The sequence below is a fragment of the Somniosus microcephalus genome, chromosome 7 (genome assembly GCF_052327205.1).
Source record: "Somniosus microcephalus isolate GS21.2 chromosome 7, FLI_Smic_1.0, whole genome shotgun sequence".
NCBI classification, from domain to species: Eukaryota; Metazoa; Chordata; class Chondrichthyes; order Squaliformes; family Somniosidae; genus Somniosus; species Somniosus microcephalus.
In genome coordinates this window covers 212,794,122-212,806,537 of record NC_140993.1, presented here as the reverse complement: position 1 = coordinate 212,806,537, position 12,416 = coordinate 212,794,122, and the positions used below count along the sequence as shown (strand labels likewise).

The following is a 12,416-nucleotide window of genomic DNA, read 5'->3' as shown; positions in this document are numbered from 1 at the left end:
TGAGGCTCACATTTGAAGAATGGTCACTTGGCTGAGGTTCCAGAGGACTTCGAGTACCCATATCGCATAATGGGTCTACACCGTCACGAAACAATAGGGGGAAATTGGAGAGAAAAATGGGCAAGTGTAAAAAAAGTCACTTTTTAAAAAGTAATTATGAGTAAAGGAGAGCTGCCTCAGTATTAGAAAGTTTGCTGGGTGGAAAACCTCCGGCTAACAGTCCTTTCATCTCTCTGACATGAGTTTGAATCCAGTTCAGCCTTATTGCATTTTTAAAATTAGGTTGTATAATGAAGTCCATTCAGCTGAATACTACAAACATTTCACAAAACTGACCCATGTGGGTGCTGAACACAGAAAGATTTGCAAAATCTCTTTTGAGGTACCAATGGGAAAGTTACACATCTCCTGTAGACCATTGCTTGTTTCAAGAACCCTCATTCAACAAATAATAGTTAACTCTGAATTTAAACTTCTACATACAGTAACAGGATTTTAGATGATGATTTATTGTTTGGGAGAGAATTCTACAGTAGGATGCAAAACTTTACTGCTGGTGTTCTGAGCCCATTTCAGTTTGATACAACAACAACAACTTGTATTTATATAGCACCTTTAACGTAATAAAACCCAGGGCATTTCACAGGAGTGTTATAAAAAAAGTGACACCGAGCCACATAAGGAGATATTGGGCCAGAAATTCGCAGCCAAAGGCGTGAGTGCGCTCGGGGTACTCACGCATCTGGCCGTTGGAAATGCCGGCGTTCAGCATGAACAGCGCATGCGGGGAACGCCGGCATTTCCAGACCTCGAGCGCGTGTGACTGCACAGGCAGCGCTTGCGCAGTGAACTTCGTAGATTTCATTCATGAAATCCGTGAGGGTAAGTCCTCAGAAGTTACACTTGAAAAAAGCAAGTGTAAAGTGGTTCATTGGCTGCGGAGGAAGAAACATTTTATCGTGGAGCTTCTGAAATGCAATATTTTTGTTTGGGAAAGGGAGGGAAGTTATTTTAAGAAATTTTAAGTAAGTTTTAAAGTTAAAAAAAATTTTTTTAAAAAGGGTTTTCAGAAGGGTAGGTAGAAGGAGCAATTGTGGCTGTGTGAATGGAATGTGAGAATGAGTTATGTATGTATGTCCACATATATTCCTTTACGTATATGTATGTATGTTTTATATTCCTTTACTAATGTGTATGAATGTATGTTTTTAATTATGATTTTCAAATAAGTTACTTTCTCTGAAAGTCATAACTAAATAATACATTCATACACATAAGTAAAGGAATATATACATAACACGCAAAGGAATATATACAGACATACATACTTTCAGAAGCTCCACGATAAGAAATATCTTCCTCCGCAGCCTCTGGAGCAACTGTACCCATGCTTTTTTCATGTGTAAGTTGTAAGGACTTGACCTCACTGAAAGCAGTAATGAAAGCGGTGAATTATACTGCGCACGCGCTGCCTGTGCAGTCGCACGCGTTCTGCCTCTGAACCCCTTCGTTCAGAGGACAGGAAATGCCGGTTTTCCCCAAAAGCACTGTGCATGCTGAAAACCGGCATTTCATCCGGCCAGATGCGTAAGTACCCCGACCGTACTCGCGCAGTTGGAAGGGAATTACTGGGCCAACATTTTACATGTCAATAAAATGAAAAATTTAACAATTGCACGACTTGCCCCCTCGCATCTGCGACTGAGGGTCCAAGGAGGTGCATTGCGCATCGTACGTATCCTCACACTGTTCCCTTTGGGGAACTGTACGAAGTGGTGGAAGGATTTATGGCCGTGATTAACGCTCATTCCATGACTGTAACCATCTTTGAACCAGCCATTAGGGTGGTTAGTCCTATGGCGGGAGGGTTTTACGGGCTCCCACAACCCATCTGAGGGGGGGGGGCCACCAACACCCACGGACGCAAGTATCCCGCTGGATGTCCACCCAGAATTTAAAGTTGGAACTCCGACTCCACTTGCCAGGACTGTCTGGAGTGGGGTTCAAAACCCTACTCCTTCTGGCCCAGCGGCGGGGATGCTTACTGCTACGCAAAAGGCCCACTCCGCACAAAAGGTGACACCCATACGTTTCCTGCGCCTTTTCCCTCCCCGTGACTGGAGCCCTATGCTGCCATTTCACGTTGCTAATCGGATTGGGCCTTTGTCATAGCGGTAGGATCCCCGCCGCTGGGCCAGATCAGGGTAGGGTTTCGAACCCCGCTCCAGACAGTCCCGGCAAGTGGAGTCGGAGCTCCGGCTCTAAATTCTGGGTTGACATCCAGTGGGATATTTGCGTCCGTGGGTGTGGGTGGCCCCCCCTCCTTGTATAGCTTGTGGGAGCCCGTAAAACCCTCCCGCCATAGGACTAACCGCCCTAATGGCTGGTTCAAAGATGGTTACGGTCACGGAATGAGCGTTAATCACGGCCATAAATCCTTCCACCACTTCATACAGTTCCCCAAAGGGAACAGTGTGAAGACACGTATGACGACGACATTGCTAAATAAATAAATGGAATTAAAAAAATTCTTTTAGGGCTTTTAAAAGTCTTTAAATTGCTTTAATTCTCTTTAAAACTACTTCAGATTACTCAAAATAATGTAAACATTTTAAAAAGTTTATAAAAGTTACCAAAATCTTCAAAAAACTTCCAAAAACCTATTTAAACTGCTGCTTTGCATGTAAAAATCCTTAGCAGCTTGACAGAAACATTGGGGGCATGTCCAGTGAAACTGAGACCTCAAGGGGCGTGTCTCACTTACACTGCACGCTCCTGGCTTCGCGCTGGCTGCACTCCTGGGCGGCGTGACGTCATACGCTGCCCGGGATTCTTCTTTTTCATTCACCAAGTCCAGGCGTCCCTGGAGCTGATCGTCAGTAGTGCGGGGTAAGTGTAAATACGGGGCTTGCATGCGCTGCAAGCCCCGTTCTGGAATTTCTGGGCCATTAGGGAAGATGAAGCGGTAGGATTTAAGGAGCGTCTTACAGGAGGAGAGAGTGGTAGAGAGACGGAGTGGTTTAGGGAGGGAATTCCAGAGCTTAGGGCCTTGGCAGCTGAAGGCACACCCACCAATGGTGGAGCAATTAAAATCAGGGATGTTCAAAAGGCCAGAATTAGAGGAGCGCAGATAACTCGGGGGGTTGTGGGGCTGGAGAAGGTTGCAGAGATAGGGAGGGGCGAGGCCATGGAGGGATTTGAAAACAAGGATGAGAATTTTAAAATTGATTTTTAAATCGATACAGTTGAAGCAGCCATTTTGTTTCTGACACAGATATGGAATCATGCTTGAGCAATCTTGTGCTGCTACTCACTCTTGTAGAAGTCTGCACAGGATGAAAGTCAGACCTCTCCATCCCTCTCTCTGCTGGGTTCCACATGCAAGAAGTTAGGGCCAGTCTCAATCCAGTCCTTAATGGACACACATCCATAACATAAAATTGCCTATAGCTTGAGAAATGAAAATTCACTATGGTGCAGTATGCATTGTCTTCTTAGGTTGAGATTGTGGCATACTGTTGAGGCAGAATCAATGTATCTTACCTGTGATCGACCTGATTTTGGTGTGCTTGATAATGTGTGAAACGTGGTAAAATGTTTCCTTCACAATATAGGTATCTCTCATCTTAATGACACAAAAAATATACATTTTTAACAACAAAGACATCAGTGCCCGCAGGGGCTCTCCTTGTCTCCCGCTGTAACTCTGGCTAGAGGTGGCGGAACCCCAAGAAAAAGGGCAGCCGTTTTCTTTGGTGTTCCACCAGAGTTACAGCAGCAAACCAGCAGAACCCCTGCGGAATTTCAAGGGCCCAGGTCTTTTTCTCCCGCCTTCTTCAAATAAAATCTGCCTGTCCTGTCCTTCATCTTTCGAGTTAAACCAAGAAACAACTTATTCAATGGCAAAAAGTAAATTACAATTTGTGTTGGTAGAAAATGTTCTGACAAAAATCAGAAAAATTAAAGCTTTTGCACAATGTAACAATTCTGAAAGCTGCAGTGTACTCTAAAATACACATCAGATGCTTTTATAAAACAAAGCCTTGAGCCTATTAATAGCTACAAACTGTAATAAAGTGTGCATAACTTCTTAAAAATGTGCGCCTGAATGTTAAAGTATTTTTTTTGTTGCACATTTTTAAACAATCCAGTGCAGTTCGCTCCGACAGGTATGCTGTAGAATCATAGAATGATACAGCACAGAAGGAGGCCATTCGGCCCATCGTGCCTGTGCCGGCTCTTTGGTAGAGCTAGCCAATTGACCTCACTCCCCCGCTCTTTCCCCATAGCCCTGTAATTTTTTTCCCTTCTAGTATTTATCCAATTCCCTTTTGAAAGTTACTATTGAATCTGCTTCCACCACCCTTTCAGACAGTGCATTCCAGATCACAACAACTCACTGTGTGAAAAATGTTTCCTCAAATTGCCCTCTGGTCCTTTTGCCAACCACTGTGTCCTCTGGTTACCAGCCCTCCTGCCACTGGAAACAGTTTCTCCTTATTTATTCTATCAAAACCCTTCATAATTTTGAACATCTCTATCAAATCTCCTCTTGACCTTCTCTGCTCTATGGAGAACAACCCCAGCTTCTCCAATTTCTCCACATAACTGAAGTCCCTCATGCCTAGCACCATTCTAATAAAACTCTCTGCACCCTCCCTAAGGCCTTGACATCCTTCCTAAAGTGTGGTACCCAGAGTTGAACACAATACTCCAGCTGAGGCCTAACCAATGATTTATAAAGGTTTAGCAGAACCTCCTTGCTTTTGTATTCTATTCCTCTATTAATAAAGCAAAGGAGCCCATGTGCTTTTTTAACAGCCTTCTCAACTTGTCCTGTCACTTTCAAAGATTTGTGTACGTACACTCGCAGGTCTCTCTGTTCCTACATCGCCTTTAAAATTGTATCATTTAGTTCATATTGCCACTCCTCATTCTTCCTATAATTTCACACTTCCCTGTATTAAATTTCATCTGCCATGTGTCTGCCCATGTCAAGTCTGTTGTTGTCCTCCTGAAGTCTGTTACTGTCCTCCTCATTGTTTACTATATTTCCAAGTTTCATTTCTTCTGCAAACTATGGGGGCGATTTTCTCAGCCCCGAGGAGGCGGGGCTGCTGGGAAAATGTAAAATTTGGGGGCGTGTGGCAAACCCACCCCCAACCCACTTCCATGCCATCTTCCCAGGAGGCGGGTTGCCGTCCCACGCCAGGTCCCGTCTCCTTGGAGGCGGGAAGGGATTAAAGCCTATTAACTGCCTGTGGGTCTGCGGGGGTCGGGGGGGGCGGGGTGCAAAAGTGTGGTGTGAAGGTAAGTGATGGGTGCAAGAGTGTAGAGGTGAGTATCTGAGGTAAGTCCTAAGTGTTTTTAAAAGTGTACTTACCTTTGTTTCTTCCTGCAGCCTTCAGCCGCTGTGGAGCCGGAGTCCCCGACATCTCCGTTGTAGAGATCACAGACTGGCTGCTGCATCCTCCGATGCAACAGTCATCTGATTTCTACAAAGTAGAAAGGTTTGATGAGTCCTGAACACAAGGACTCATCAAACTACTGTACACAGAATGTTAGTGTTTGACAGCTTCACAGAGCTGTCAAACGATGACATTTCTTCTTTCAAAAATTCTTGACAGATGACACGTCATACGTTGATGTGCTCTGCAACTGGCTTTGCCCTAATTGGCCTGCTGAGCCCACCGGGCGGGCTTAACAAGGTCAATCAGGGGAAAATCCCGCTGGTTGGCCAGAAGCTGATGGAGGTGGGACTGAAACCCGACAAGTGGGAGTCCCGCCTCCAAATGCTTCCCATTGAGAAAATCACCACCTATGTATTGGTAATACCATCAACTGCTCTAAATCATAGACACCAGAGACGATAGCATCACATCATGGGTAGCAACAACTAACATCACTGTTGATTCTCCAGAATATTTATATTTTAATAATGGATGTTTCTACTGAACTACAATCAAGCTCCACTCAAAAATAAAGACTAAAAATATCAAAATAACTTATTCGACCCCATGCTACCAGCGGGGGGCTACCCTCTAAAGGAGCACGTGCTAGAGCGAGCTGCCAGTTCGCCAACACGCATTCCCTTCCAGCATGGCTCTCACTGAGATCAGTCAATTTACCCTGTCATGTTTCACTCCTGTACAAAACACTCAAATTCCCTGATATGCTATCAAAAAAGAAAAAATATATTCAAATTAGACCTTGATTAGTACAATAGGATAGGTTACAGAGCCAAAAGAGTACATAGAAATTAGACACAGAAACAAGCTCAACCAGTCCACGTAGGTGCTCCACATGAGCAGTAGTGCTAATTTCATGTGCCCATCCTGTTCCCACATCCCTTTAAATCCCCCACCCCTCACCCCTTCCTTTAACCACCTATCTGACCTATTCTTAAAAATTAAATATTTCTTTTTAAGTTTCTGTTTTGGTCTACCTATGGAGTGGAAAGGTTGTGTCTTTTTTCCAATATTTCTAATTGTACAATGCTAAAGGTCTGTAAATGACAATTAAAGGCACAAGGATTCTGATTGTGCAAAGAGCCCCAAAGGGAGCTTGCAGAAGTCTCGACTCCCCACAAAGGAGAAATCCATTCATTTTAACAGAAAAAGAAAAGATGTGATCCCGGGCATGCCAAGAGACCCGCACACATTTCTATATTACCTCCTTTACAGTGCAGCAGATTGAGACTGGTACCCGTGTTAGAGAGCTGCAAGTCTGTAGCACCATTATACTGCCAGCTCCACAATGCTGTGTACTTGGACAAAGGGTAGTTCTGCTCATGCATAAAGACCCACTGAAAAATCTTGGAATGAGGATAAAATTTTTAATGTTCTTAAAGAGCTTGTCATAATGTCTCCTCTTTGCCAATATTAAAAATATGAAAGATAATCTGCACATCGCCTGTGATTGTTAAAACATTAAAAAGTGTTTGAAGCTGAAATTGAGTTCAGACAAAAGGTATATTGTGATATTTTAACCAAACTTTACCCAATCTCCTTATGTAGAGCTGAGTATTTCTAGCAATTTCAGTTATTTCTTATTTTCACCATTACCTTCAAAATTGCTCGGCAGTTCCGACAGATTCCTTCTGTAAGTTGGGTGGGAGTCCACTGGCACAGCCACAAACTTAGCCGAGATCCAGATATGCCATATCCTAGCCTTAAGGCAAAGTTTCCTGTATAGCCTTGTATCCGCCCCTACAAGGCAAGTGGCATAGGGGGATAGTGGGGAAAGGATTGGGGCCAGGGCAAGGACTCTCTCGGTTGGGAATTTCTGGGCCCTGGCCTTCAGTTTGGGCCTGGTGTAACATCGGCACAAGTACACCTGGTGTCACCTCACCGAAACCGGCAGAAGTGGGCTGGCCTGGGGTTTCAGGCCAGGGTTGGGGCTTGGACACCCAGGATGCGGGGGGGGGGGGGGGGGTAAATTTTTTTTTACTTATTAAGGTTGTCATGGGGTCAGCTAAATTGTTCTTTGGCGGGGGTGTGGGATGGGGGGAGAACCCAGCACTTCCTCTGGGCCAGTCAGCTTACACCAGCATTTCAGGGTCAGCTGCAGAGTTCTGTGGTGAGTACAAATTTTCTTGGCCATTGGTTTTTTGACAGCCATTTCAGCAGTTCCAATTTGGCTTCCCTCTTGTTGGGCCTGACTCATTTAGATCAAATTGATAAGAATACTAAAACATAGGACTGGATCCCTCATAACCAGTTTTTAAAAACGGCAGATTTTCTTAGTGGTCAGAGAGCCTTGCTCAGAGTCAGACACCTATTTTCACCCTTTTAGTAATTAGCTTGACATAAACAAATTCCACTCTCCTCAAATGAGGGCATCCTCTGCCCTTAAGATGGCACTTAGTACATCGCACAGCATGCTATGTGACCTTCTATGTCTGCTATATATTATTGCAAAGATTCAAAAGCAAATTCGACACAAGCAGCATATTTTTTCTCAGGCTTAGGATACCAATGTTAACGATTAGCCTCAACATGTAATTTGATCATCTGACAAAGTATCACTCAGATTAGCAACAAAACAGAAATAAAAATAGATGGTGGAAAGCTGAGACATACCTGGCCCATTCCAATCTTCCAGCTCCAAATTAGACTGGCCTGGCTTTTCTCCATCTGATTCCGCTGTTTCCCGACTGCCATCTTCATCACCTAAATAACAAAACACAATGCACAAAGATGACTTCTCTGGATAGAAGAACAGTTTACAGTGAGTGCTTTCCCTCCAGGAAAAGTGCCAAAGCTGTGTTTAGACAGATAAACCACTAATCAAGTTTTCCAGATGCTTATTCACCTACATAAGGGGCACCTTCTAACATAGTAAAACTTGAATACAGGCAGTAAGAAGCTAATAGTTAGTTATTTTCATTCAGTAGATCAAATATTCAATTGCTTGATCCAAAAGGAAAATTCAATAGTTAACTTCAATCAGTTACTATCTGTGACATTACTGCCAGAGCGCAGAGTCCATTACTACAATAATTTTGCATTAAACCCTTGTCATTTTTTGCATGAACCCCTTCATAAATTCAGATAGCTTGACAAGAGAGGGTTAGCAAATTGTTTAGTTATAAAGGAGAGACAAAAAGTCAATTGGTAAATCCAAGCCTTTTCCCTAATTCTTGCATGTGACAATTGGCACTACTTCTGCATATCAGTCATACCCATAATCAAGCCCAGGGAGGGGGTGAAGCAATCATTTGCGGCCTGCTTCCCTTTCATCTGCGCCCCTTGGCAGACCTGCTGCTCTGGACATCTGGATCTGGAATGCTGCCAGAGCTGGAAATCAGCGCTGTTCTCTCATGTGCTATTGCTGCCGAGCAGCAGAAATCAAATCAATGTTTTTTGGAGGTAGGGCTTCCTGGAATCGGTGTGTCAAATGAAGGAGCTCTATTCAAACTAATAGTTTAAATAAACTATTGTTCTACAGTTTTTATCCTCCAGTTCCTGTGTGGAAATGCCTGAACTCCAATGGGCTACAACCCATTTGAAATCAGGAACTTGCTGTGTGGAAAATCACGGTCGCAAACCCACGTCCACTCACTTAAATATTTCTGAGAGTGGCCCTTCAGTAAGATGATGCTCAAAATGAATCTCTATTCAAAAGCTCAAGTAGATGAATAACTTTTATTTTACTTGATGAATACCAATGGTACACACTGATGGTGTGCACATATCGCACCTTCTCATTTGTAATACAGGACAGACTTTGCTGGACAAGCTGTGAGTGGGAACATTTCTTCAGGCCCCAATTTATACTCCATAGCCTGGAAACTACTGTTGGCATTTAGCCTGCCACTTGTGGCATGGTAGTGTTACTGATCGGTAATTTAGTAAATACTATTTAGCCCACGTTTATTGCCTGTTTCTCAATGCTGTAAAATTGCTGTGGACTGAATTGATTCTGTGCGCTAAATAGCTGAAGATGTGGGTTAGTCATTAATCCTGTTATTACCACTATAATAGCATGTCAAGAACATAAGACTCCATATTCCAAAGGTAATGCACTGCACATGCAATGAGCTGCTAGCCCTCATATTGAATTGGTATTATTGCAGAGGCTGAAAGGTGAACTGCTGTATACTTGACCTTCAACTTCAAGTTTTTTTGACACTATTTGTATTACATTCAGTAGCACTGCAATTGGCAGAACCAGCAAGAAGAGGGAAGAAGTTTGGCTGCATGCAAGGTGTACTATTAGGTTCTGTTGGCACACAACAAAAGCAGATCTAACATAACAGGTAGTCTTGGAGATGATGGAAACAATGAAGCTTAGCAGGAAGGCTGTGATGGAACTCTGCGATCTTCTTCAGGAAGATTTACGGATAAGGTACAATGGCACTCAACTATGGCCCTTAGTTTTTATGCATCAGACTCTTTCCAAGCTAGCCCTAAAAACATATGCAGTAGCAGCTTGCTATCCAAAGATGTACAAAAGAGGATCAACAACTTCATCACTTTCACCATATCAAAGACAGCAACATGACGATCAAATGCACCTACGTTGTCATTCAGGCTCCTGTGCACAACTGCCCTAAATGATCCTAAAGGGATTTTATTCTCTCAATGGTCAATTGGCATGCAACAACCAGCACAGAACCATACTTCTTTCCGTGAACTCTTTTTTTACGGTTATCATCTATGCCGGAGTCAACACGGATTTATGAAAGGGAAATCGTGTTTGACAAATAAGTTAAAAGTTTTTTGAAGATGTAACTAGGCGGGTAGATAAGGAGGAATATATTTGGATTTTCAGAAATCATTTGATAAGATGCCATACAACAGGTTATTACACAAAATTAGGGCTCATGGGATTGGGGGTAATATATTAGCATGGATTTATGATTAGTTAACGGACAGAGAACAGAGAGTAGGAACAAACGGGTCATTTTCAGGTTGGCAGGCTGTAACTAGTGGGGCACCGCAAGGATCGGTGCTTGGGCCTCAGCCAGTTACAATCTATATCAATGACTTAGATGAGGGACCGAGTGTAATGTATCCAAGTTTGCTGACAATACAAAGCTTGGTGGGTAAGTAAGTTGTGAGGAGGATGCAAAGAGGCTGCAATGGGACAATAGACAGGTTAAATGAGTGGGCAAGAACATGGCAGATGGAATATAATGTGGAGAAATGTGAAGTTATCCACTTTGGTAAGAATAGCAAAGCAGAGTATTTTTTAAATGGTGAGAGACTGGGAAATGTTGGTATTCAGGGGGACCTGGGTGTCCTTGTACACGAATCACTGAAAGTTAACATGCAGGTACAGCAAGCAATTAGGAAATCAAATGGTATGTTAGCCTTTATTACAAAAGGATTGGAGTCTAAGAGTAAAGAATTCTTACTGCAATCATGTAGGGCCCTGGTTGACACCACACCTAGAGTATTGTGAACAGTTTTGGTCTCCTTACCTAAGGAAGGATATAATTGTCTTAGACGGAGTGTAATGAAGGTTCACCAGACTGATTCCTGGGATGGGGGGATTGTCCTGTGAGGAGAGATTGAGTAGACTAGGCCTATATTCCCTAGAATTTAGAAGAATGAGAGGTGATCTCATTGTAACATATAAAATTCTTACAGGGCTTGACAGGGTAGATGCAGAGAGGATGTTTCCCCTGGCTGGGGAGTCTAGAACCAGGGGTCACAGTCTCAGAATAAGGGGTCAGCCATTCAGGACTGAGATGAGAATGTGAAATTTCTTCACTCAGAGGGTGGTGAGTCTTTGGAATTCTCTACCCCAGAGGGCTGTGGATGCTCAGTCGTTAAGTATATTCAAGACAGAGATCTATAGATTTTTAGATATTAAGGAAATTAAGGGATATGGGGATAGTGCGGGAAGGTGGAGATGAGGTAGAAGATCAGCCATGATTTTATTGAATGGTGCAGCAGGCTCGAAGGCCAACTCCTTCTCCTATTTCTTATGTTTTTATGTTCTTATATGTCACCCTTGTTTGAAGGGAACGAAAGAGTGGAAGAATGGTTTTTGGGAGACCAAGGCTGCCCTCTTCAGCCACGGCTCAGGACACATCTACATCAATCACAGACAGAAGTAGAGTACAAGTACAATGGGGCTCATGCAACAATCAAAATTATTATTGAATATACTACAGGGATTTTAACGTAGCATTTCAGATATGTTGACTGAGCAGACCTGCCTCTGCTACATTCTCCATAAATGTCGCCATGCAGATTGATGACCAGGATGGCTACGAGTGTGAAAATGACATTGAGGAATTAGCTTCTGAACTAGCAATGCATCAAAGAAGACTGGTGTGCCAGGCACTATTTCAAGATACACCACACCTACACGATTTCTTCAAAATAAAAACCACATCTGTAAAGTTACCGTGCTGAAATCTCATGGTCAGTTCTTTGAATACTACCTATTGCCCTGTTATAAGAACATAAGAAATAGGAGCAGGAGTAGGCCATTTCGCCCTTCGAGCCTGCTCCACCATTCAATAAGATCATGGCTGATCTTCTACCTAATCTCCACTTTCCTGAACGATCCCCATATCCCTTGATTCCCTTAATATTCAAAGTTTTTCGATCTCTGTCTTGAATATACTCAACGACTGAGCCTCCACAGCCCTCTGGGGTAGAGAAATCCAAAGATTCACCACCCTCTGAGTGAAGAAATTTCTCCTCATCTCAGTCCTAAATGGCCGTCCCCTTATTCTGAGACTGTGACCCCTGATTCTAGACTCCCCAGCCAGGGGAAACATCCTCCCTACATCTACCCTGTCAAGCCCTGTAAGAATTTTGTATGTTTCAATGAGATCACCTCTCATTCTTCTAAACTGCAGAGAATATAGGCCGAGTCTACTCAGTCTCTCCTCATAGGAAAATCCCCCCCATCCCAGTAATCAGTCTGGTGAACTTTCGTTGCACTCCCTCTAT

General features: G+C 43.3%; 1 protein-coding gene across 1 annotated transcript in view; it reads right to left on the bottom strand.

Moving 5' to 3' along the window:
- Positions 1-12,416, bottom strand: part of zfpm2a (zinc finger protein, FOG family member 2a) — a 986,033-nt gene that overhangs the window by 741,495 nt on the left and 232,122 nt on the right. The window contains exon 3 of the mRNA XM_085993394.1: positions 8,082-8,171. Coding sequence (XP_085849520.1) covers positions 8,082-8,171 — 90 coding nt within the window. The remainder of the gene's footprint in view (positions 1-8,081; positions 8,172-12,416) is intronic.